A 27,361-nucleotide genomic window follows, 5' to 3' on the forward strand; every position below is an offset into this window, starting at 1 on the left:
GCTATGGGGGGAGAGAAAGGCATCACCCAATTGTAATCTTTATCCAGGATCACACCTACCACTCAAAAGCCTGGGGGTTCCTCCCCCTCAGTAGGGGTAAGAACAAATTGATTGAACAACTTGCTCCCATTCTCAAAAGGAAGCCCCTCTTGCCCTTATATGTTAGGTATAAAATACCAGAACCAGGTCAGTCCACCACCAGCCAATCAATTTATGTGCTTTTTGAAATTGCTGTATGTCCAAGAGTCACACAAAGTAAGGTCACAGCATGGCAGTAACTATAATCCCATTAGCCACCTCAGAAAAGGTAAGCTGGCACTTGAAACTGAAAAACGGATAAATGATTACCAAAGAACTGATGTTAAAGCCAACCCTTTATATTTGCTAAGGTAATGCTTGAGTAATACAAACACATTCCTTTGCAGCTATTAACAGTGTGCTGGTTTGTGCTCTTATTGTCACCAATGAGCACAGATAAAGGAGACCCTCAAACTCTGTTGAGGGGAAAAAGACAGACCTAAGGACTCCAGAATGTTAAAATTAGGTGAACATCCAGAAGACAGGCAAGAAAATACTGACCATCATTTGCTACAGATCGTAATTTTAAATGCAAATGTTAACATCTGAAAAGGTATTTAAGAAATGAGCGCACAAGAGTGCGTGATGCGTGCCACAATGCAGTTCACAAAACTGAGTTGAGATCCTTTGTAACACAAGTTGAACAACGGGATGCTTGTATTTCTTACATATTCAGGTATTATTTACAAGGGAATATGGACTGGAAACAGTTCAAAACTAGAGAAGCACACAAGGAAATTTAAGGAAAGAAAACATATGATAGATATAAAAGATACTTTGCACAAAATAGTATCATGATATTGAAATTTGGCTACTACCTCCAGCAAATAATCCTGGACACTGAAAAGCCGCAGTATTGGCTCTCTCAGAGCAGAGGTTTATATGTTTGTACCTCAAGACAGAGCTGGATCCACAGGAGGAGTCATAGGTACTAGGGAATACTATGAAACATAATATTGGTATAGAAAAAAAGGTAACATAATAATAAAGATAAGAGGGAATATCAGCAGTATATACCCTCTGATTGTAGACACTAATAAGTAGCAGTGACTTTACATTTTTCTAGCGCTCTCTTACAAATCAGAACATTATTCATTCCTGATCAAAGCACTGGAGGAGAACATCTGACTTGTTAGGAAAAACCCCTGCCCCTTCAGAGATTGCTCAAGTTAAATGGTTTCTAGGCGGTGTTAAAAAGTTGACCTAAGACTTTTATCTGGGTCATATCCTCCAAACTCATTTTTGTGCAGTTAGGAAAGGTCGTCACTTGTTGAAATGAAAGAGACATTGTCTCTCGTTTAATTGCCTATTAGCTTTTCTGGGCCTGCCGCCAGTGAATGGATGGTCTCACTACAGATGCCAAGCCAAATACCTGCTGTGGAAAGGCAAGCAGCCAAAGTGTGCAACAAAGCAACGGAATCGCTTCCTGCATTTAAGGAATTAACAACTGGGTAACTCAAAGAAGATTAAGTCATGTGGGTAGTAATACTCGGTATGCATTTCCTTAGGGCCTACCTAAGCCGGGACAGCTTTCTATGCTCTGGCCCACCCAGAGGCCCACGCTAAGGACACTGAGGGATTTCAGAGTTTCTTCACACAGCAGGTGCTACCGAAGAACCTAAGCAAGGTGGGTAACTTCAACGGTAACTTCAACGAAGCTGATGCAAACACTTTGGTGAGTTCTGTCATAGCTATACTGACACCACCACTCATGATAACTAATTTAAACATAACTCAAGCACATCTGTACCGCCTGCAGCCAATGCATGACAGACTCACCTATAATGAAAGAGATATGGCAGCAGGTGGGGAAGAACTCGCTTTCTAAATTCTGGCTGACATGATGCTATCTGTTCCCTGTCTTTTCCTTACTTTCAGAAGGAAACGTGCCAAAGGTGGTGAGGGGCTGCTGTCATCTGGACTGAAGAGAGCCTACCCACATTCACATGGAAGGCAGCTAGAGGTGATCTGGAAGTCAGCAGGTACAAAGCCTTGGTCAGGCAGATGGTCTTGCCTTCTGAAATACTCCGAGGGATACCCATTTCCCTCGTGCCAGGCCTGTTTGCGCGAGTACTGACTCACAGGATCAAGCTCTGTAATGCCTACTGCATCTCAGCATGTTCACGACTTCTCTGACTACTGCTCATCTCAGCACATGCCTCTCTGCTGGAAAGCTGACTGCTGAGTTTCACATATTGCTGTTCTGCGTCCAAAACAGCCTCACGCTTCAGACCCCGGGAGGCTTCTTCTGGAATTTCCTCAGCAGTAACCGCTGTGGAATGAATCTGACAGTTCACAGTTCAGATATTGTGAACAGTCATCCAAGCATAACACCAAGCACTGTCACGTAAACTGTCCTTACTCATGTGTACCGTCCAAGAACAACACGTAATCCTACTGTGTATGAGTGACAATTTCTTACTTAACAGATCTGCTCTCCACATTTATTCAGAGCTGGATCTGCTAACGATAGTTTCAATGACCTGCACTGGATTATCTGTGCATCATTCTAACTCTTTATCGCCTCAGTTTGCTACAGCTGGGCAAATCCTTCTTCCTGGAAATACAGCGTAAGCCTCAGCTTTGCTGTTCAGCTTGTGAGGGCTATGTTTAGGAGGAAACTAGTTAGGGACACACAGAAGTCTATTCCACCCATGAGGGTGGTATAGGGCACCTGATTCCCATAGATTCAGGTCACTCAAGCGTGTGTGTTCCTATCAACATAGTAATGCACGTTTGCAGATGAAATTTGTGTTCATTAGTGTTGCCCTGCGAAGAACATGGCACTTCCATGGGGCAGCCATATGGGGAACTCACAGTGCAATGCTTGTGGTGCTACAGCCTGGAGGGAATGGTGGCTTCATCCCTATGATCTCAAGGGGTCTCAAGTGATCCCAGGGAAGGCTTCTAACTTTTCTGCTTAGTGGTTGCCCCTAAGCACCTGTGAGCAATTGTCCATTCTTAACAGTGGTGTTTCTTACGGTGTTTTTAAGGAATCTCTCTAGTTTTCAAGGAAGGCATGCCCCTGCCTCTCCCTGACTCCAACTTCTTCAGTTGCCACTCTACTGGCTTCAAAAAAATGTATACAGCACCACTTACCAGGGTCTACTACTACTATTACTACTTAGAAGAGTGAGTCAGGCTGCAAAAATTGAGCCTGGAAGAGCACCTCTGCTACAAAGTTTTGTCTTGAAGACAGAAGCCCAAGTTACATGATGCATCAGCTTTATATGCACAATTTCATATACCCATCAGTGCAGAATTCGTTTTCATTAAAAATAATTAATTAGTTTTCAACTAAAAAAAAGAAAAAGAGAGAGATGGCATATGACTCACGGGAGGGTAACAGGCCCATATTTAAAGATGTATGCTTCTTTCAGTCTACTCAATGTAACATCCTCTGGACTCCAGCAAAACTTCTGTGTCCTCTAGTAGACCACAGTCCACACTGCTTCTCTTGTAACCTCTCCATTTCTCCCCAAGGCCATATAAGCCAGTCCGCATTTCTGCGACATTTTTCATGTTCTAATCATACCCGAACAGCTGGATGAGACATGGCGCAGGAGGTAGCTAACTCCAAGCTATGCACTGGCTGCAGGCAGGAATATCTGGACTGGCCAGCTGGCAAGACGGAAAGAGCACAGCTTATGCTGCAGATTTTCCCTCAATGGCAGCACTCATCTGGCACTCTCTCTCCCTCCATCCAATATTGACTCTCCACAAACTTGTACTAACTTCGTTAATACCCCTTGATAGACTTTTGTCAAATCTTTTTGAAGTTGGCCAAATGATACAAACTTTACTAGAGTGGTGAAACTGGGGAGCGGTGGGGGAATGACAGAGCAGGACAGAGAGATGTCTTGATCGTGTAATTTCCTTTTAAGACCAAGCTAAAAGCCAACAGCTTCCAAGGATGTCATTACCAAACTGCAATTGGAAAGGGGTGCAAATTAGTCATTAGATATTTCCTGATTACGTGGGGCAATCGCCATTTACTTATGACATATGATCTTCCCGCACAGCTGATCTCCCGAGAGACTAAGCCAGCAGGCATATGAACTAGCTGCTCTGTAGACAACAACTCTCTGGAATGAGAGTCTCTGTGTACCACTAGGGTGCCACCTAATTAAGCTCTCGCTAGGACTGATTCATATGCTACATCCTACCTGTTTTGAGTCCTGACTTGGTTTTGTTTTCAGACAGTAAATCTTCTTATAAGGAAACAATGTCATTTTCCCCCTGAAAATCAGGTCAAGCCAGTTCAAAACAGTCACTATAATGTGCTTGGTTTTAAGTCATTCTAATAATGATTCATGAGCGGACCTGTTCTTTGTAAACCAGGAAGGTTTCACTGAAATCTGACTGGTTTTACCTAATTTTGCATTAGCACTTAAAATTTCAGATGTATACTGTATACAGCTAAGAAATATTTATTAAGTAAATAAATATTAGAAAGTTGCAGGGGAAGGGAGAACTAAGAACACACTTGCAAATCTTAAATTCCTGCATAGCCACAAACACATCATAAATAGAAGCTAGAAGCTTCAGGGATACACAAGGCATTCGAGTTGTTGGGACAAGACATGTGGCAGCCTGACCCAGGAACAATCTGATTTGCTGAACTCCACTCATGTTCACAAGTGCCTGTGGAAGAAAGAAAAAGGATCTGCTGCAAAAAAAGGATGGGAAAAATCATATTTTGTACTGAAACTAATTACAAAAGCAAGTGCTTTGACCATAACTGAACTAAACCTCAGAAATAAAGCTCAGAAAAATTGCATCTAATTTTCTTTAAAAGCTCCCAGAAAACTGCTTTTTTGCTGGTTTATAACAAAAGTTAGCAAAATGCCTTGACAGTCATGAAGACAAAAAGAGTGACCTATCTGTGCAGAGGAGTGGAATTGAAGACTTGTATTAGTGGCGTGTAGGTATGGAAATTTGGGTGTCTCCTAGCTGCAGGAAAAACAGGTCTGCAGTTTTCAAAAGGCAGGTGAAGAAAGGGGTGCTCAGGGGAGCAACCCCCACCGGATTAGAGTGCGTAGTTGCACGGGGTTAGCCAGCAAGGCGAGCTCCAGAGCCCAAACCCTCCTTCGGCTCAGCACCCTGCACCGAGACTAACTGAGAGCAAACCGAGATCCCCCACGAAAGAGCCTCAGGTCCTTCCAGAGAATGGGGCGAGTCTCCTCCACGTCCCACGCAGACCCCGAGCAATGCTCGGGACGGTGCGGTGCCGTGCTTCCCCCTCCCCCGTACCTGAAAGGGCCGCTGTGCCGGGAGCCTCTCGGGGCAGGGAGCGGCGCCCCTTCTCCCCCTGCCCCGCTCCTTCGGCACCCGACGCTCGGCGCCGGAAACGGGCCAACGGGGGGTGCTTCCAGTCCGGCCGCCCGGCCTCCCCACCTGGCCCGCGGCCGGGAGGTGGGGAGCCCAGCCAGGCACAACCCCCTGCTCCGCTCCGCACCCGGGAAATTCCCCGACAGCTCCCGGCGGGAGATAAAAGCACCGGCGGAGAACGGGGCCGCAGAGACGCCTCCCGCAGCACCTCGGCCGCCAGCACCAGCCATGAGCCCGCACCTCCTCCTCGTCCTCCTCCTGGCCGCCGCTCTCTGCCGGGGTAAGCGGCTGCGAGCTCGCCAGGCGGGCTGAGCCGGGGGCACCCAGCCGTCCGCGGACGGCTGCCGGCAGGGGCTTGCGCGGGGTGCCGGCGCCCCCGGGGCCCGGCGGGGGGTCGGGGAGGGGTGGTCGGACGGCGGGGGGGGGGGCCGCCGGAGCCGAGGCTCAGGCGGCGCCTCCCGCCTGCCAGGCGCGCCGCTGGCCGGGGAGCTGCGCTGCCGCTGTGTGCGGACCGTGTCCGAGGTGATCCCGCCGCGGCGCCTGGCCCGCGTGGAGCTCGTCGCCGAGGGCCCGCACTGCGCCGAGCCCGAGGTCATGTAAGTGCCCGGCCCCCGCCCCGGCCCCGGCCTCGGCCCCGGCCCCGGCCCCGGCCTCACCCCCTCCCTCGCCCCGCAGAGCCACCACGAAGCAGGGACAGACGGTGTGCCTGAGCCCCTCCGCACCCTGGGTCAAGCTCATCGTCACCAGGATCCTCAACAGGTGGGTGCCTGCCGGGGGCAGCACGCCCAGCTCCGCCCGCCGCCGGCGGGATGTCCTGGGACGACGGAGCGGGGCGGCCCCCGCACAGCACCCCCCGGGCAAAGCGAGGGGGGAGCCTCTTTCACCTCCCCCGTACCCTGCTTCCAGGCAAGCTGAAGGCTCGCAGGTGATGGCAGGCGATCGCTGATCGCGGCCGCCTTGGCTTTTTGCTTTCAGCTCAGCACAGAAGAACTGACCGGGGAAGAGAAACGCGCTGGAGGGGAGATGACATTGAGCCTGAGGCTTCGGGGGCCTTCTTCTCCTGAAATGCACTGCGTTTGAGCTCAGCCTATTTATTGAGGCCTTTATTTAACGTAACGATACCTGTTTGTATCTATTTAAATATTGCAAGTACTATGTAAGACGTGTCTTTTATTTGGACATTGTCTGAAAAGCAGCATTCTCAGTGCTGTGCTAATTTACTGCCTTTAAAACCTTGCTTTTGGGGTGTTGTGCAGGAGAAAAGATACAGGGAATATCCTGAATTCTTTCACAGGAAAATATTCCCTTGGGCTGCATCATCAGCAAACCACTGATGAGGCTTTAGCATCAGCATGAAATGTATTTCCACACTACAGGCCTTTGTAAGGACTTTAGTAACTCACGTAGAAACATTTATTCTGCGTAGCAGCTTTGAGTGGAGATGGGAACTGCTGCCTTCCAAAACACGTCTTTGTTTTGTTTTGCGCATCATAAAACTACGTGCCTGGGAGAAAACTTTCCCAGCTTCTGTTGGAAAGCTGTGCAGCCTGCTGTGCCACAGCCAAAGGTTAACTCGGCAGCGCAAGTTCACCAGCAGCCTCTAGTTCCCTTCTCCTGCCAGAAGTCCTGGTATACACAGCACTGCTTACCTTGTGCGTTTGCATTTTGAGGGAGCTGGTGGGTTTTGCTCCTTGCAACCTTAGACATGTGATGTCTTTTTTTGTATGGCATAATGTCATAATTTATATAAAGTTATATGTAAGGGAACGTGCAGTTGTGTTGATGGATGTTTATTTATTCTAGTCCAGATTCCTTTTGGAATTGTGTATATGCAGTTTCCTCTTCTCTTCATGTTTCTGTCCAGCAGGAAATTAAAAAGAAGGGGGATCTAAACCACTTCTAAATACTAGTATTTAAATGTCATCATGGTGAGACCATGTGATTTCTATTCACCTACTCATTTTCCAAAATGCTGAAGAAACCCTCATCGTTATACATGTATAATTATTGTCTAGAGGTATCATCATACATCCAGAATAACAGTAATAAGTTCCTGTATATCAAATGGAAGATTTTTTCCGATGTTTTTATTACTATCTATGTTTCCTAATTAAGAAATTTCCCCTTGTTACTTACAGAGTTGTGCTTTTTAAAAAATAAATATTTAGATATACTTGCCTGGTGTCTGCTTCCATGTGTTAACATAAAAACCAGATCTTACACCATCAAATCTTGTCATTTTAGTTAATGGTTTCTGTAAGCTGTGCCCACTTTCACCATTCCAAAACTACAATCCTCAGCATTCCTGTGCCTTAATGGGAGTTCTGGACTGAGAGCAGTAGGACTGAACCTCTTTTATTTGGTCCCATTTGCAGGGAAATTAAATTATTTGGGAGGCTGATGTGAAAAGCGCCAGGGCTCCATTTTCCTCGCTTCCATTTCACTGCAGTCACCTAGAAGTTGAAAACTGGGCTAGAGACAATAGGGTTTAGAGCAGTGAAACAACTCTTTCCCACGTATCCCCCTAAATATTTGTGCCAGTTTCTGGTTCCTTTTGAAATGAGGAAAAGGACAGGTTCCATATGGCCAAATGGATTAAACCTTTTCTTAGCAAGGTTACGAGAAAACATTTTACCCTTCCATCCTCTCGCTGTGCTTGAAACAAGCTAGTGCTGCCACTTGGAGAGGCTGAGAAGAAACCCTGATCTTTTGGCAGACCCCTTGGAGGCCAAGGGCAGGGAGCGAGTCTGAGCTGGTTTAAGTTGAATGAAGCCAGCAAACTGCGGTCTGGATGGCAGAGGTCAGATAACGTAACTTCATCACCAATAACAGATTGACGTTAGTTTAAATAAGAAGCTGTGTGATCGTCTCAGGTTCCTCAAGCCCAAGAGGCTCTTCTTTCTGTCTACTGTCATGCTTCTGTCCTTTCACCTACTGCAAAGGAGCAATGCTATTTTCACAATGTATTTTTCTGACACGTTCTCCATGAAAATGCAGCAGGAGGCGGTAGGCTGTGGGTAAAGCAAGGGCAATACTACCTATTTCGGCCCCAATTAGCCTGCTGCTAATTTGTTCCTCAGGCAAACTGCCTCCTAAGTAAATACTGGTCATGCCAACATTTGTGATGGCTTCACAAAGTTTATTCCCAGCCTCTGTGAAAACATGACCAGGCTGGATGTTCTCCTTAATAAAGGGGAAATTGTTGGGAATGTGGAATTTAAAGTGTCTACAGAACTTGCTTTCCAAATTGCCTAGTTGTTGCAGTAACAAATCTGCAGATGTGCAATCGGAGTCATGCGAATGTACTGCAGTATCTGTTGTCTGCCACACCTGACATTGCCTTTCCCAGTTCATACGGATTGTTGTTACTCAGCTATGGAAGCCTTTTTTGGGGAAGAATGATCCTTTTGGTCCATACTTGCACAGTGCCTAGGACTGAGGCTCCTCTCCCTGTTTGGGACACAGACACACCATTTTAACACAAATATGGCCGCAAGGCCATTGCTCTAAGCAAATTCTGCTGCTGCAATATGGAAGGAAGGCACCTTCCTCCCTTCCTCATATTTACATGGGTCAAAAAAGGCTGGAAATCAGAAAGTTCATAGCAGAGAAGCAAAGTGGACAGATTTCCAAAGCTGTTTGATGGAACAAAGAGGAGATGTGGCTGCCCCAGCACTCCCTCTGTGACCTGTAGAATCCTCTGGCTACTGGGGCACTTCTAGGTGGCTAGAGGAGACTGTGAAGGACAATCTGAGGTACAGCACAAGCTTGACAGTGATTCTCAACTCACTTTGAGAGTGGCAGCAGGATTTCAGCATTGTTGTCCTCATCTGAATATCTTTCCACTTCCACCCCACGCCATCTCTTCAGCACACACATATTTAAATAGGTCTGGAATGGCTGGATGTCCTCTTCACTCTACCCCTGCTACATGTCTGTAGCTACCATAGACAACATGGGGATTTTCTGTCTGCAAAGCTATTGTTCAAATGTGATTACTTTATTTGGATGACTGCCTGGGAGTGGAACAGTACTGAAATCCAGTTCCACATCTGTTTGGCAGGATCTAGCCTGGTTTTCTTAGTAAATCAAGTCTACTATGTGACAAAGCTGCCTTGATTATTCTGTATTCCTCTGTTCCCCTGGCAACTTTTGAGTGTTGGCCATTTTCAAAGTATTAGGATCAAAGATATTCACTTTCTAGATGTTTTCTGAAAGTCTATGAGTAGCTGTAGAAATTGCCATTGTGCTCACACTGAGGAAAAGACTGCAGCATAAGCACATAACACACTTTTGTAACACACTAGACAACCTAAGGCAGAGGGAGAAAGAGAAGTTCGAGCCTTAATTGGGGGAAGTTCCTTGGTTGGACTTTGTATCTAATTAGATATCACAGAATTCAATTGCAAAACTCAAGTCCATTGAAAACCAGTTTCATCAATTCTGCTACTTATTTGCTCAAAGCACCTTAATCATCCATGGCAATAATCCTCACCTTGTGGGAGCAAGGGTCAGGTCTACCATGTCAGTGTCAAGTAGAGGTTAATGTTGCTGGGCCTTCCTTCAGTGTCCCAAAAATATCATCCATGCACAGCAGCAGGATGAGTTGTGCAGATTGCATATTTTCCTTACTTTACGACATAGGTTCTTGTCCTCTTTGTGTCATCAGATAGACCTCTTAACACACTAACCTCATCACAGATAAATGCTTTTAAAGTTACTCCTTCTCCTTGGGCTTCCCTGATTCATACGCACTGGCATAAGAATATTATCTGATGCCTCCCTTCCTTATCTCTTCTTCCAGGAGGCACCAGTGCAAGAGGACAGCATACCTATGGCCTTTCATCATGCTAACTGGCAGTGGACCAGTCAGACTCTCTTATGTCTCACCAGTAACTAATGACCAAGTGTGACCAACTGGTTGTGTCAGAAAAGGGATGGGAATCTCCCTGTAGCCGGAAAAGTCTGGCCAGGAGGTTGGGCTGGTCCCGTTTGCAAAATTCAGCTAATTGCCCAGGGCATAATCCTTGAAAGAGCTCATTCCTTTGGGATGATCCTGAATTATTTTCCTCTTAACTTTGTTGAGAGTCTATCTGAAAGTGACAGTGTGGATCACATATTCATAATTTCAGCTGCCTCCTAGTCACAGCCTTCATTAAAGATTACTGCATGGACTCCACTACAAAGGAATAGTTGCAGGATTATTCTGAGCACCAGTCCAAACAGCACAAGGTGTTCTTGTTTCACAGGGAGAGAGACAGAATAAATGATGCTCATCTGACTTTTTATTGCTTTTTTTTTTCTAAAACGTGATCCTGATAATACGGCTTGGAGCGTACCCTGACTGAGCCAGATGTGTAGAGTTAGTCTAGCACAGCTTAAAGGGAAGTGACTGAGCAACACTCCTGGGCACGAGACATCTTTTCGAGTTGTTGTACATCTCGAGTTTCCTCTCGCTCTCTTGGTATGATGGGTATTTGCACAAGACTGTCCCCAAACTCTAGCCTGGGCTAAAGGTCAGGCCAGCTGTTGAGGAGTTTGATATGTCAGAGAATGAAGACATTCTAGCCCATCAATAAATGTTCTTGTGAACGTCAAACAAAATGGTTAATTACATCACAGGAAAATGACTGAGCACATCAGCTTCTTCATAAGCACTGCAGATGTTACACATTTGTCAACAAGCCACATTTGCTGACTGAGGAGTATTTCCTTTTTTGGCATAGTGAAGCAATCTCAGAGCTTCTTCACCTCTCTCTGCAGTGAGTTTCTGCTTCCCTGACATATCATTATTTCATGGTTATGAGCTGCTCAGTGCTCAGATCTCCCTTTAAAAGCAATATACCTGAACAGCTTATCTGCTGAATTAATGCTGAAATATGTTATAATTCACATCAAGACCAGGCAGTGGCAAGTGAATGTATGTGAATGAATTTTTCCTAGTTGAAGAATAATAAAAGAGATTGCTTTGAAAAGCTGTATTGGCACAGGGAGGCGGTCCCAGGCCCAGGAAAACATGGGCACATTGTCTAGTTGACTTTATAAGCCCTGAACAGATTAAGTTCCAAATCCCACAAACACCTGTCCTCCAGATTTTGATTGTGACTGTTCTACTAAAAAGATAAAAACTTTCCCAGTTCACAAGAACCTTAGCTTTAGTTGAAGGTAGCTTGTTTTTTTTAAGGCCCTCTTGATTATTTGTTATGAAGTCTCCCACTGGAGACAAAAAAGACTAGGAAGCGGCTTTCCAGATGTTTGAGAAGACAGAGGAAAGTAATGTAATTTAAGATCCTGTTGCTGGAGTTGATAAATTGAAACCAACGGGACAGAAGGCTCATTGAAGAGTTTCTCACTGTATGGGGAGTTTGTCACTGCTGTTTTACCACTTGCATGTTTAACCGCCAAACTAATGTAATCATTGATATTGCTATATATTTTATTTAGCTAAGCCTATTCCTGGACATAAATTCCTGCTGAGAGTTTTGGATAAGACTTAAGTAGTTACTCTAATGAAATATGCTCAGTAAATGCAGATTTCTATGTGATGCAAGGCACTGGTCACTCTCTAACAGAGAAATCCTTTTCCTCCATGGGACAGACCTTTAACATACCATCTGTAGCAATTTTCTAAGAGCTCAGCCACTGCTGCCCTCCATGAATTGCTCAAAAAAAGGGGTAAAATGCAGGTCAGCACCAATTGTTCTTCTATACCTGGTCTACTTAAAGTGACAACTGAAGTCAGCGATGAAAAGCCAGCTTCATCTAAGTTGCCACTGACGTCAGTGTGATGAGGACTTCACGCAACAAGTGAAGTCTTCACCCTGAAATCCAAGACGACTGCATTCAGAACGAGGCTGCTATGGAGGTGGTACTTTCCGAAGCAGAAAGCCTGTTTGCACAGAACATGCCACAAAAAGAAAAACAAACCGATAGCATAGGCAAGATTTTCCCAAATAAACAAAAGACAGCACATAATGCCATATCTTATAAACAGCCACAAGGCAGGAAACATTAGTTTATATAGAGGGTGGGGAGCGTGGGGGGAACCTGAAATTTGGGGAGAAAAAAGTCAGAAAACACTTCACAGAGACTATATTCCTCACATTTTAAAGCTAGTCCACATCTTTATGATGTCTTTGCATTTGGCACACCTAGCATACCACTTAAGGTTCTACTCTGAATATTTCTGTGTTGGAGAAACAGGATTCTCAGCATGAAAATGTTATTTTTCCCTTGGCACCTTGTAAATTTCACAATAACAGGCAGGGTTTTAGCTGAGTTTTGGTGTTGTGGAGCAAGGACTAGCACCCAGGCTAGCATTTGATAGTTGGTGCTTACCTATTGAGATAGAACATGTAGTTCTTCAGAAAACTCATCAGCAAGGCAGAAGGAATTACAGATGGTTAGGAATTAGGTATTTGCTTCCTACCCTTTGGCAGACCGAGCACGATGAGAGGCAGGTGCTTTCGAGAGAAATACAAACACCCACTGCTCTCAGATCTTCCCCTCCTGGTTACTTTAGTGCTTCCATAACTGCCTGCAGGGTGGCATAAGCGAGAAATATTCAAGTGCCCCATGGCTTACAGATCTGATGGACCTAGAGCCACAGACACTGCAGTGGCAAGGCCCAAATCAGTGAGTTCACACCCAGCTCCAAGGGCAGAAAAGTCAGCTCATTAATGGCAAGGCAGTCAAATTGGTCAGTGTGCAGGGAAATACCTGATGGAACAGGTAATTGCAAACACAAAGTTATCTCTGTTCTTAGCTTCCCTCTTCCTGGGAATATTGTGCAATTAAGCAGAGAGCTGATTTACAAGCTTGGACACACTGCACTAATAAATCAGTCTGTGTTGTCATCTTCCCCTGCCCGAGTTAAAAGAAACGAGGTGTTCATTGCCTAATACCAGATTGGCTCTTTTGCTGCCCAGACCAAGGAAAAAAAATTAACACAGTTATTACATCTTTGAAAAGATCTTAGTGGAAAAAAATTTAATCACTCTTCACTGCTCCAGGAAGCACAACAGCAGTCCAAAGAAAAGCTGGAGGACTGAAATAAAACAATGCATGATCTCCAAAGACTGGGAAGAAAGGGTGGGATGGCTGTGGCACCCCTGGACTGCACCTGCTGCTCAGAGGTATCCCTGGATCCTCTGGCAGGGTTTAAGCCTTGACATCTTTCCAGATGGCTGGAGAGCACCCCTACCACTCACTGCTTTGCATAACACTCAGGGTTCTTTGCTTTTCAGCTAACAACTAAATCCACATGGAAATTAATGTGTGTTTGGCAGAGAAAGCCAGATGCTAAAATTAAATGTGAACTTAGTTGCAGAAGGCAAAGGATTTTATGTCTCAGTTTCCACTAGTACCTCTCAGGCTTATGAACTTCAAGAAAAGGTGATTGGTGACAGCCAACATGGCTTCACTAAGGGCAAATTTGCCTGACAAATTTGGTGGCCTTCTTAAAACGGGGTTACAGCATTGGTGGATAAGGGAAGAGCAACAGACATCATCTACCTGGACTTGTGCAAAGCATTTTACACTGCCCTGCGTGACATCCTTGTCTCTAAATTGGAGAGACATGGATTTGATGGATGGACCACTCAGCAGATAAGGAATTGGCTGGATGGTTGCACTCAGAGAGTTACGGTCAATGGCTTGATGTCTGAGTGGAGGCCAGTGACGAGTGGTGTTCCTCAGGGGTTGGCATTGGGACCGGCACTGTTTAACAACTTTGTCAGCGACATAGACAGTGGGATTGAGTGCACCCTCAGCAAGTTTGCCAACGACACCCACATGTGTAGTGCCATTGATGTGCTGGAGGGAAGGGATGCCATCCAGAGGGACCCTGACAGCCTTGAGAGGTGGGCCTGTGTGAGCCTCATGAAGTTCAACAAGGCCAAGTGCAAGGTCCTGCACATGGTTCGGGGCAATCCCAAGCACAAATACAGGCTGGGCGGAGAATGGATTGAGAGCAGAGAAGGACTTGAGGCTATTAGTGGATGAAAAACTGAATATGAGCCAGCAATGTGTGCTTGCAGTCCAGAATGCCAATCACATTCTGGGATGCATCAAAAGGAGTGTGGCTAGCAAGTCGAGGGAGGTGATTCTCCCCCTCTATGCCGCTCTCACGAGACCCCACCTGCAGTACTACGTTCAGCTCTGGGGCTCCCAATATAAGAACGACATGTACCTGCTTGAGCGGGTCCAGAAGAGGACCACGAAGATGATCAGGAGGCTGGAGCACCTCTCCTACAACGACAGCCTGAGAGAGTTGGGGTTGTTCAGCCTGGAGAAGAGAAGGCTCTGGGGAGACCTTACAGCAGCCTGCCAGTACCCAAAGGGGGCCTGCAAGAAAGCCGGAGAGGGACTTTTTCCAAGGGCATGTAGTGATAGGACAAGACGTAATGGCTTTAAACTGAAAGAGGGTAGATTTAGATTGGATGTAAGGAAGTTCTTCACTGTGAGGGTGGTGAGACTCTGGAACAGGTTGCCTGGCGAGGTTGTGGCTCCCCTCTCCCTGGAAGTGTTCAAGGCCAGGTCGGATGGGGCTTTGAGCCATCTGGTCTAGTGGAAGATGTCCCTGCCTATGGCAGGGGGGTTGGAACTAGATGATCTTTATGGTCCCTTCCAACCCAAACCATTCCATGATCCTTTGAAAACTCGGGCCAGGCTAAATTTCACCCCCAAATTCTGGTGTCTAAGCGACAGTCCGTTCCTGTGTGAGTTCTGACCCCTGGCTCCCTGGCACTGCTGGGCTCCCCGGTAAGTGGAGCAGGCTGAACAGACACCCCCGGCCAGAAGCAGTGAGGCAGGGAGACTGGCCAGAGCTCAGAACCCGACCCCGCAGCCCGTTCACGGACCCCGGCGTATGGCAGGCAGGGAAGAGGGCCAGCAGCGGCCACCCGAGGATGTGCAGGGAGGAGGGAAAGATGGGTGACGGCGTGTGAATCACGTTTCTCCTGCCCGACAGCTCCCGGCGGGAGATAAAAGCACCGGCGGAGAACGGGGCCGCAGAGACGCCTCCCGCAGCACCTCGGCCGCCAGCACCAGCCATGAGCCCGCACCTCCTCCTCGTCCTCCTCCTGGCCGCCGCTCTCTGCCGGGGTAAGCGGCTGCGAGCTCGCCAGGCGGGCTGAGCCGGGGGCACCCAGCCGTCCGCGGACGGCTGCCGGCAGGGGCTTGCGCGGGGTGCCGGCGCCCCCGGGGCCCGGCGGGGGGCCGGGGAGGGGTGGTCGGACGGCGGGGGGGGGCCGCCGGAGCCGAGGCTCAGGCGGCGCCTCCCGCCTGCCAGGCGCGCCGCTGGCCGGGGAGCTGCGCTGCCGCTGTGTGCGGACCGTGTCCGAGGTGATCCCGCCGCGGCGCCTGGCCCGCGTGGAGCTCGTCGCCGAGGGCCCGCACTGCGCCGAGCCCGAGGTCATGTAAGTGCCCGGCCCCCGCCCCGGCCCCGGCCTCGGCCCCGGCCCCGGCCCCGGCCTCACCCCCTCCCTCGCCCCGCAGAGCCACCACGAAGCAGGGACAGACGGTGTGCCTGAGCCCCTCCGCACCCTGGGTCAAGCTCATCGTCACCAGGATCCTCAACAGGTGGGTGCCTGCCGGGGGCCCGGGCGGCTCTCCCTTTCCGTGGGGGGACGGGGACGTGCACTGCGCCACAGCCGACGCTAACGTGAGCCCTTTTGGAGGCCAGGCTTAGCTTTTGGCTGGGTGTTGGGGGAGTAACAAGCCACATTCTGCCGTTAATTTTTATGGGGAAATCTGTTCAGTTGTGCCCCAAATTGCCTGAGATGTGGCTGCTTTGCTGGGCAGAGCAAACCCTGCGGGTCAGGTAGACTATCCACAGCAAATGCCTGATGAAACACAAATCTAGCTGCAGTACCGGGCCAGTGTGGTCCACCATCACCATCAGGCACCTTTTCCAGAACACACATCTCCTATCTGGAGTGCAAGATTTCCTGACTGGCGGTATAATCTGAATTCTGCCTGTTGCAGTTCACATAACCAGCTCTGAGGAAAGAAACATCTCCAAATGAAGCCACCTGTGTCTGCCAGAGGATGCCGGCAAATGGATGTTGGAAGAAGATAACCGCCCGACTCTCTAGTTTTGATGAGTTTGTAGACCAGCTGTTCTACGTTCAATCTCTCTGAGACTCTCCCCTCCCCTTATATTTATTATTGCCTATTCCTACGTAGGTATTAATTGTCTGAGCTGAAGTGACTGAATCCGTTTGATAAGACAGCATAGGCTTTGCTAGGCACCTCCCAGCAACCTTGCTGCAGTGCTCACAGTCTGAGTAGCCCCACCTTTGTGCAGGCTCCTTCCCTCCAAATACAATTTGCCAACAAGTTCTTATAAATAGCATTAATATCCAAAAAGAAGACGGGTCCATTGTAGAGACCGTTGTGCAAATGTCTGCAGATAGTCCGATACAGAGAGGTTTCAATGGGCAGTGCTGATGATAGTGGGTAGTCCTTCTGTGAGGAATAACAAGATCGCTGATTCTGAGCGCTGTCTGGCACTTGGCATTTTAGTGTCCGTTCAGAATTACATGGAAATAAAAACTAGTTGAAACAAGTGCAGTGCTGTGCTGCCATGCTCAGTGTGCTGCCTTAGGGGCCTAAATGAGCCTTGGGCTCGATGTTTTGCTCAATCTGTTTTCCCCACTGTAACTTACTAGCATTTACTGTAGAATGCCTAGGATCTGCACAGTGAAATTACAGAAAAGTTGCTCCTGAAGTCTCACTCTATTCAATATTTATGACAGTTCAGAATTTCCATGAAATTGTGGGGTTTCATGCTGAGATTGTTTTGGTTTCTAGCAAGATAATGTTGGGGTCGGTTTGTTTTTAAATTAGTTTACATTTAATTATTTGGTATTTATGCACAAGATGTAAAGGAACAGTAAATGTTCTGAAGAGGCTTAGATATTTCATGTCTACTTGTATGACATACTGTCATAATTCATATAGAATAAGTAATTTTCCTTATTCTGCTTTGGAAAAACGTATTTATGTAAAAAGCGAGATTTATCATTAAATGGTAATGTAGTGAAATACAATGCAATAAAAATACCTTGTTGTTGAAAAATATACTGGGGTTTTTGGTGAATTCCATGTTAAGATGGACTGGTGTGCCTGTGTTATTTTGGCTAGCTGGGAAGCAGGGAAGCAGTAACCTCTGTGCGTGCCCAGAGGTTCCCAGGCATACGCGCAGTCCAGCTCTCTCTGAAGTGTCAGGGATGCTTTGTACGAAGCAAAGGTGCTTTTAGATTCAGAGGCATGTTATTGAAACCCTTCACTCAGAGCTGCTGCTGTGAAGAGAGATTAACTCCAGGATGGATGTGTTGGATCCAAGTAAGCCCCTGCAATCTGCAGTCTGGTTTAATTTAAAGTGGGGCTGTGTTTAAAGTTAAACATGTTTTGCTGGGTGGGAAGGAGCAACAGTGTCTGCTGCGGTACAAAACCATGACAGTTTACAACAGTGAGTTTGTTTCCAGAAAGAAATTGTTCAGGTCCCAGCTGTAACAAGGAGCCTTGACACCTTTTAAAGCAAACAATCTCTACCTCTGGATTCTTTTTTAGTGCACATTTCTAGTGCAAACAGTATGTTCAATTGCTAGCTACATAGTACTTATGTAGTGACAGACAAATCAATTGCTGTTTGCTCATGAAATTCAATAGAACCTTATCTGAAGGTATAACCATATCCTGGTCTTGTTGACATGACTAAGAGTCGTAGTGTTCTCCTGTGACACCTGAAGAAAGCTGGCTCATCCTCATAATGCAGTCTAGGTTTTCTTTGAGAGAAATCATTGAAAAACAAATTCATACGAACAAGGACTGTCCTTGTTCCTTATTTCTTCCTCTTTACCTAGCAAGTAACTGGATGTTACTTTTTTTAGTTGTGGACAGCTTACTGAATTTGAAAACTTCTTGATGTATAAAATAGCTTTTCTCTCAGTAATGCCAGAATTTTAAAGTCCAATATTTAGGCTGTTGTGGTTAGGAGAAAGCATTACATTGCTCAGAAAAAGGAGAAATTACCATATTTTTTTTTTTAGTGATACCATCTTCCTACTCTTGCTTTTGAAGGGAAAAAGTCTTATTATATTAAAAACCCTTTCCAGAGAAAATAATTTATTTTGCCCGACTTATCCATCAGATTAGCACAGAAATTTAGAGTAGTTAAGGGCTAAAAAGATGTCCTGCATCTGAGAAAAACAACAAATCCAATTAATGCAACTTTGCAAGCATTAGAGAAGAAATTAGGGGAGAGTGTAAGCTGGACAAAGCTACAGGCCAAAAAGCAATGGATAATGGGAGGGGTTATGTATATAATTAAATAAATAAAATGTCTATCAAAGGGTGGATTTTACAATATGACAACTATATATGTATATGTACACGCACACATCTACTCAGATCAATTGCATATTATGAAATCACAAAATGACTCAAATGATGGATATTGTATACCCAACTGGCTATTCCACTGGGTCATACTGTGAACTACCTAGAAGCTGAAGGTACTCAAATGACTAGTGTTACTGGTTCAGTCACGTAGTGAAATCTGGCTGTAAGGAAAAACAGCAGCTTCCAAATTACTGCAATACTATTTGTCAAATAAAAATACTGAGAGTTTCACCCCACAGTCCACATTGCTAAGTGAGGTGGAGTGATTATTTACTGTCTTCCCCGAGAACATGTTCCTCCTCAAAATTTATGCTAATATAGTGTTTCCTCTTTGCATTTTTCAACCTTTTGCCCTCTTTTAGACTATATTTCCCTTTTATTAGTGAGAAAAAGAGAAACTTTGCTTTTTTTTCCTCTCCGTGGGAGTTCTATTTCATACAGGTGTAGGTCCCGGTGCCATTTGGCACCTAAACCAGAGGTCACCCTTGTAGGGATGCTAAGAGACATCTGTGGGTTGAGGAGTCGGTGACCCACCTAACGCAGCTAACGGGAGTAGGCCCAGGCCTCCGCTGTGCTGTGCTGCACATACAGCTTGGGCTGCACAGATCCCTTGGCTGCAGGGTAAATTTAGCCAGCTAATTGTAAGGGAGAGGTCTGCAGGGAGCTCCCTTGTAATGCTGGTGATCAGCTACATGTCCTTGCCCTTATCTGAAACTGCAGCAACAAATTCTCATGTGAACATTTTTCCTATCTGACAGTAGAACTGATATATAGAGTTGATTTGTTTTTTGAAAATCCTCAAAAGTGCTTGAATGACTCTCAATGGGGTAACGTTTCCACAGTCAGGATCTGCACAGAAAGCTCTGCCCTGACTGGAGCCCTGTTTGATACCACACCACTTAGGCTTAGCAGCATCTGAAGGGATGGAAGACTATCTTTACTATCCTCTTCTTCTATATAGTGATAGCTCTAAGAAATGGCATTTTAGGCAATACTTGACAGAGAAAAACAAGAGCCTGACTGCCTTTTTTGCTGGCATTCTAATGGACTAGCACCTCCTGGTTCAAAACACCCTTCAGGAATTCAAAGAGGTCATTTCCAAACCCAGGCATACACAACACGTCTGTGGCTGCACCTATGCTAGCCAACTTGCTTCTTCCACACAGGTGATGTCAGCTCTATTGCACACATGCAGAAAAACAGTGTCACCTCTTACATCACTGTACAATGAGACCTCACTGATCTAGGCAGTTTCTGATGAGGCTCATCCAGATGCTGAAGCAAGTCTACTGGACTTCCCACTTCTCCACACAGAGCAAAAAGTTCCCAAAAGGAAGCATAATGACAAATAACCTCAGCCCTCTTCTGTCTCACCTCTAGTCACACCATGTTGGGCTGCAGAACCAAAGTTGCACTTGGCTTCTCCTTCCCTCCCTCCTTCCCTCCTACCTCTACCATCCAGCTCGTTTTCAATCATCCTAACTCTACCACAGAAATGGAAGCCTCCTTCCAAGACAGGACCAATGCAGTTCACATTTCTGGTGGACCTCATTATTATGCTGAAATCACTAGTCTACCCTCCTGACCATCCCATGGATGCTGTTTGTCACTATAGGCCTAAAGCCCAAGCTTGTCAGTTTTGCAGAGGTTTTTCCTGTTCACTGAGGAATCCCACAGGATCCTCCTCTGCTGGTCTCCGAGCACAAGTCGCTTGCCTGTCCCAGAATTTATGCCTTGTCTTGCACTCTAGTTGTTCTCCTTGAAGGACAAGCCTGAGATTATAAAGACTCAGGTGGTGATAACGGGCCCATTGGGCTGCAGATACCTGACCAGGAGGTGCAGGTTCCTCCGCTGATTAAAAAAATGTCACAGAAGTGTTCAGATACAGCAGAGAGAGCAGCCCTGCAGTTGACACCTGCTGAGAATGCAAAAACATGTGCCTCCACATTATTTGCAAAGGACTGAAGTCACATTATGCAAATTAACATATGGACCAAAGCTGAAAGGTTATTTTGCACGAAATGTTAGCAATTTTTCAAAAAGACATATTTACAGATACATATAGAACAAGCCTTTCATCCTGGTCCTTACAGTAACCAAAGATACTTTTCTGCTGTGAACTGTTCACTTCACAAAACCCCTAAAGTTTTCCATTGTTTTATGAAATAACCTTAGTTGTAAAAATCATTTTAGAACTGTAGAGTGGCAAACTTCACTGTTTTTGAAAGCAAATGCTTTTCTAAATATATACTTTAGAAAAAACGTTCTTACTTGTACTTTTGAGTTAATAATCCAAAATATTGTAATTAAGTACTTCTTAACACTTTAACCTATTTTTTCAGTCATTTTCTAAATTTACCAACATTTCAGTCATTTCATGAAACAACCAATTTCACAATATGCAAGTACACACACAAAACCACAAATATCTGTTCATTTTGTGAGCTACCACACACTTGCATGACAATGCAACATGGTTCTGTATCATCGACTGGATAGAATCAAGTGCCTTAGCTTCAAGAATCCTTTATGAATACAGTATTTTAGATATATCAAAATCATCAGCAGTTCATTACAAGAGAAGGCAGGGCTGCACTGGGGTTGAAAACAGCGGGCAGTGTGCGTGTCTGGTCATAGGCCAGGAGACAGTGACCAGCAGTGTGGCAAATGCATGCCTTTTTTTTAGTACAGATCTGAATTTTCCTCTCAGGAGAAACACCTTGAAAGCAGTGGGAAGAAGAGATCTGAAAAAAAATATGTATTCAATAGGGTTAAATGCAAGACCGTAGTAAGAGGCAGCCTCTTTGTGCTTGCAAATCTGAAGGGACTTGTTCTTGCCTGAGAAGAACACAGTAAAACCAATAGAGGGCTAAGGGCATAGAAGGGAACATGAGGAGATGGTGGCTGTTTCCAGCATTTCCACAGCTGGTTTTTTTTGTGTGTGTAGTATTGCACAAGTAACTCAAATCTTCATTAAACAAAATCATGAACCACACATTATTAGTTCCCTTTTAAAGGAATGGGAGCTGGAATGACAAAGTTAAAGCATAGCTTTAAGTGCTTTCTAAAACACTGCTTAATATTCAGAGGTGTTGAAAACTCAAAGCTGCTTAAAATCTTTCTTTTTTTTTTTTTTTTTTTGTATTATTTTGCGGTATGAATAAATGCAAGAGCTCAGGAGCTGTTTTCTGGACATCAGAGCATGTGGCATGGCATGTCTTGTCCATACAGCTGAAGTCTCTTTCCCTACAGCCACAGGAAGAGTCCCCAGCCCATTCTGGCCCATGAATTTGCCAGGTGTTATATGGGATAGTGGATAAGTATATGTAAGAGATTCTTAAAGATCAATATCTTAACGTGATAATGCTCTGACTTCCTCATCCTATCCAAATAACACAATTACCTAGCTTTTTGCCAAGGTTCTATTATTAACTTGATTCTGTCTTGTATTTCAGCACTGAGAGTAAATTAGGCAAGTACTGAGCTATAAATGATGACAACCAATGAAGCTTAATACCTCTCTCCCTGCTTTAACTAGCATGTTATTCTCTCTTAGTGTTTTACTGTTTTCTTGGAATTAGGAAGGAATCACAGCAAGCAGAGTGGCTCCAACCTACTGCTCGGTTTCAGGTGTGTTAGCACAAGCCGTTTCATCTCAGATTTTTCCCAGTACTTGTTCTGGTTGTGGCAAAAGGCAGGAGCAAGAGTAATTCCATCTGTACATGCATGTGTGTGAGAAGCAAATCCTGGAGTGTAACAGCATCAGCAGTCCCATGTGGGTCTTAAGACACCGCAGAGCTTGTTTTCAGTTCACCATAAGAAGGCACAGAGAGCAGTCATGGATAGCAAGACTCTAATCTCCCTCCTGATTCTCTCTTTTATGGGCAACCTTCCTGGTAAGAAAATTCAATTTATTTTCCTTTGTACTACAATTCTTTTGCAATGTGGTTTAGCTACACAGAATGTTTTCAAGGTGTGTCAGACTTCCATACTCACACTGTCTTTGAGGTAGCAGGTCAAGAAAAACATATTCATGGACTGTCATAGTGGGCCTATTTCTTGTCTCCTATTAGTCTTCAGCTAGTGGAGATTCACTAACATTGGTGAACTTGTCCCTTAAATATTCTGAGAAAAATGAGATTACAACCAGGGCCTCAGAAGTGATAGCCTGCAATAACTGTGTGGCACATTGCATCGCTATCGCTTTTCATACTGCTTTTATTCAAATATTCAAATATTCAAATTAGTTTGAATCAATCTATTTCTAACCAACAGCTATCTCTTAGAGCTCTTTCCTGAGAAACATGAGGGTGAAAAAAAAACAGACTCTGCTGGGAAAGTCCAAAAAGTATTTTGTGGGCAGCAAGTATGCCAAGTTCAGGGGTCTGGAATGCTTCCAAGCCTCAGCCCCATGTGGATGCTTGCTCCTAATGCATCCTGGCTTCACGTTGGGATGACACACATGTGCAGCCTCTCCTGAGCCAGAACAGAGCTGGATGTGGCCAACCTCCACGCTGGAGAACTGGCTAACAGGGCGACTGTATCATAACACACACTTGCAGTGAAGACCTGGCACAGCCTTTGGGAATCTCACTTCTCTTGAGCCTGCAGATGGGATGTTACTTCTCTGCTGTGATGCTCTATGCTTCGCAATGCTTGACTTGCAAGTGCGTTTTTTCTGCTTTCTGCCAGGTAGGTAGGGAGGTGTTGGTCAGCCAAAAGAAGCACCGGCAGATTCAGCTGGGCAGATAAGTGAAGAAGGGAAACAGGTGGATGATCATGTCAAGGTAGAACTAGCACAGGGTGAGATAAAGGGGTTTGCTGTTTGGTCTTAAGGGATGTCAAGTCTACCCACAGTAAGAGAGGACTGAACAACTGACTGGGATTTTGGCTCCTGCAGCCCTACTCATCTCAGTAAGAGTGTCCGTGTGCCCCACATCCATTTATCTGGACCTTGTTTTTGCTTCTTGACACTGCCCTCAAAGTACTGAATCTCCTTTTTCAAATATCTTCGACAGTTCAACTGTCAGGAATTTCAAGCTGAAGATGCAGCTTCCCTTAGTAGGAAAAATGGACAAATGTGAGAGTTGTGATTGTCCATTTTAAACTGTGATATTTGACAGGAAAACAGGAAGATAGCCCAGTGGCTGCAGTGGTGGAGATGGGAAAGCCCTAGGCTTCACGGCTTGCGATCTTGGATAACTTAGACCACCCCTCTGGCGCTCTCTGCTCAATCCCCAAAGCTAGGATAACTTTTTTTTTGCTTCACTAGGGCAATGTGGGTCTGGAAGGACTGTCAGGCAACACCAAGTTCAGTCCATGGGCTTGGGTGCTGTACAATGTGTGGCATAATTTAATCAAACTCCATCCCAAAGCTTGCTGGGTTTCTTGCTCCTAGTACTTACCCAGAGTTGCTTCCTCAGATGCCCCCACACCTTTCCCAGCATCGTGATTAAGCTTCTAAGCAGAATATTTTCGTGGCTTTTTCACACCAGGTACCAGTTGAGAATTTTAGCCCAAAGAAGTTTCACCTCCAGACTGTATTCATGGGGAGTAGCCATCTGCCTGTTCAGCTAACTTTTTCTTCCTCTCATAAGACAGGAGTCCCACACTTCAGTAGCCTTTTGTTGCACTTGATGTTGTGGGGTGCCAAAATAATTGTAGTGGTAATGGGAACTTATAAATTGTTAACTGTACAAAGTCTGCAGATCTCAAATGCCCTGTTCTTGCTCAGTGAAGGTACTACCTTAAACCCAAGAACAGCAATCCATTTATACCTTGAGGCATGAACTTTTTATCCCTTCTGCTTTCTCTAATTAATATTTTCATTGTTAGTTTGGTTCAGTTGCAGACATTATAAGCTTCCCTTTCCTTTCCTCACAGAGATGATGCTGGCAGCGGAGCTGCGGTGTCACTGCATCCAGACCGTCACAGGATTAATGTTGCCAAAGCGCCTGGCCAACGTAGAAATCATTCCCAAGGGCCCACACTGCAGCACTGTGGAAATCATGTAAGTAAAGTCAGCAAGCAAGAGAAGTCATGGTTTACAAATGCTGAAGACTTAGCAGCCCTTAAGCTTATAGTCCTCAGCCTTGTCTGCATCCTCCTCTGACCTCCCCAGGTGCCAATATTAACTAAAGTGAAATGTTCATTCCACCGCAGAGCAACGCTGAAGAACAGCCAGCAAATCTGTTTAGATCCCCAGGCCAAATGGGTGAAGATGATAATTAACAGGATTCTACACAGGTAACTGCCAGGATTACCTAGTAACGGGAATTATTCCACCAAAGGGCATATTTTCTCCAGTATAAACATCAACACGTGTGCAATCTTCAGTGCTCGTTCTCTGAGACCCATTTGAGTAGTGCAGGGCTAGGAATACAGGAGGACTAGATTTAGTTGATCTTTGGACAAGGCAGAAGCAAGGCCTACCTGACATATCTCAGTAATTTAAAACAAACTAACTGTTACATGTCATACTTTTCAAACAAGTATATCGATGCAGGGTTCCTCAGGGTTGTGTTCAGCTCCAAATTACCAAGGACAATGTTTGGGCTTTCTGGAGGAAGAGTCTTGGAAGCAATACAGAAGTGTTGTTCAGCACTGCCCTGCACCAGCTGGTCTGCCCAAGAGACAAGATGATCATTATGACAAGTTTCTCTTGTGTCTGTGGGTGCGTGCATCCCCTCGGAGATACATTACACACAACAGCTATCCAGGCAAACTTATTCTAGAATAGTTTCAAGTGACTTCCCCCTAGTGCAAATTAAACAAACATTAAACAAACAAAAGAAACAAAACAGAAAAGAATTATTTTATTTTCCACTAAAAGTGAATCCAGTTTTGTCTGGTTTCGATGTTTGTAAATTAATACCACTGCTTTGTGCCTGCTGTAATTCATTACAATATCTGTATTACAGTGCATCCAAGAAACGGCGTCAGTAAAGGAAACAGAGGCAACTCTGCAAGCAAGAGAAAGCTGCATAAAAATGCCATTAGCCTTTAAGTGTCTCCAGGCTCACAGTATTCATAATTTCACTCTAGCTTTTTCTATCCTCACTGCCCTCCATGCACAGACTGTTCATCTGCAAAAGGAAACTGCTGGGCTGAATAGGCTGTCACAACACTAGCAGACTCTCGTATTTTATGGCAAAATTTTACATGGTGCTTAATTGCAGAGGCATTTAAAGCAATATCCTAACCAAACCCTAACCTTGCATTGGTCAGCTGGAAACACCTGCACAGGTTTAGCAACAGCAAGGATTCGGCATTCACTGAACTGGTATTTATACCAAATCATCTCTAAGCTTCATTTTGAAGGACTATGAAGTACAGTTTTGTCTATTTTAAGAGGGCTGTAGTTTTCAAAGTTAAGAAATATTAACCAAAGGAGATTCTTAAAGAAAGAAAAAAAAATTAAAAGGGAAAAGAAAGGGGAAAAAGGAATTTCTTGATATCAATAAAAACCTTGCTTAGACACAATATGGTCAATGAGATGAAGCAAATGCTGTTAAGATTTCAGTGTTTAAAAACCATTTTTTTGGTCTTATGCATATTAAATATACCTCTAACATTAAAACGGCAGAGTCACAGTAGTTCTGCTTTTGTCACCAAGCTATCAATGTCACAAGGACTGTTCCATAAAAAAAGGTTTTTAGAAGCCATCAATTCAACTTTTCATAAATGAAATGTGAAGAAAATATGTGTGAAATATAATCTAATGTTTTCAAACATGCTCAGAGTTTTGCCACCTGCAAACTATTGTTAGGGTTTATTCATAGTGCACCAGGGGCTGAAAAGTAATAAATAAAAGTTTACAGTAAGTACAGCAAGACTGTAGGTAATTTTCTCATTCGCTATGTCTGTTTTTACAAGACAATAAACAAGATTTTAAATTTATTTTCAGTAATGACGCTTTTGCTAAAATACATTTCCTTTTCCCTTTAAGTAACGTATTTGAATACGATCCTGTTTTCAAAATTAAAAGCACCCGTTACCCACCTGAACACAGGTGCATTTCTGGTTCTCATGTATGCAAGAGATCATGACATCATCATTGAATACTAACACTGTAGGTCTCCAAACACATTTGAGAGATGATGTCTCAGCTGTGTAGCATGAGATGCTATTTAAGGACCACCTGACTACTTAATAAATTAAAGAACAAACCAAAAAAAATGAAACCAAACCAGATTTGCCATGAAGACCTTACAGATAACTGAAAAAGTAAGTATTTTCTGCAAGAAGAATTTTCTTCCACCAAGTATATCGAAAAAGAAGCTGATCTAGTCAATTAATTAGAAACAAACCCACTGATCTTTTTATCAATGTTTGGATTAAAAGTATATTTCTTTCAGTTCTAACTCAAATAAGGTAGCTTTTTTGCTAAGTTTACTTTGCCAAGAGCACACTCATACCAAGGTGGTACTGGGAGCACATATGCACATTACAGTAGGAGTTGGTAATGAAAAACATCTGATAAATGCAGTTTTGATCTCTATGGTAAACCCCAAATTGGTATCTCAGATTCAAATTTTTGTCTCTG

General features: G+C 44.9%; 1 protein-coding gene and 1 long non-coding RNA gene across 2 annotated transcripts; both read left to right on the top strand.

Annotated features, from left to right (window-relative positions):
* Positions 1-5,602: 5,602 nt before the first annotated feature.
* On the top strand, positions 5,603-15,917 carry LOC126044939 (uncharacterized). The gene is made up of 3 exons (XR_007507831.1): positions 5,603-5,689; positions 15,701-15,827; positions 15,907-15,917. It is a non-coding gene; the product is annotated as an uncharacterized LOC126044939 (long non-coding RNA).
* Positions 15,918-22,650: 6,733 nt separating this feature from the next.
* LOC126044837 (alveolar macrophage chemotactic factor-like) lies at positions 22,651-26,801 on the top strand. The gene is made up of 4 exons (XM_049815080.1): positions 22,651-22,712; positions 24,700-24,826; positions 24,979-25,062; positions 25,737-26,801. Exons 1-4 carry the CDS (start codon positions 22,655-22,657, stop codon positions 25,759-25,761), a joined length of 294 nt encoding a protein of 97 aa, XP_049671037.1. The 5' UTR covers positions 22,651-22,654; the 3' UTR covers positions 25,762-26,801.
* Positions 26,802-27,361: the final 560 nt, after the last annotated feature.

The sequence above is a fragment of the Accipiter gentilis genome, chromosome 12 (assembly GCF_929443795.1).
Source record: "Accipiter gentilis chromosome 12, bAccGen1.1, whole genome shotgun sequence".
In the NCBI taxonomy this organism is placed as follows: domain Eukaryota; kingdom Metazoa; phylum Chordata; class Aves; order Accipitriformes; family Accipitridae; genus Astur; species Astur gentilis.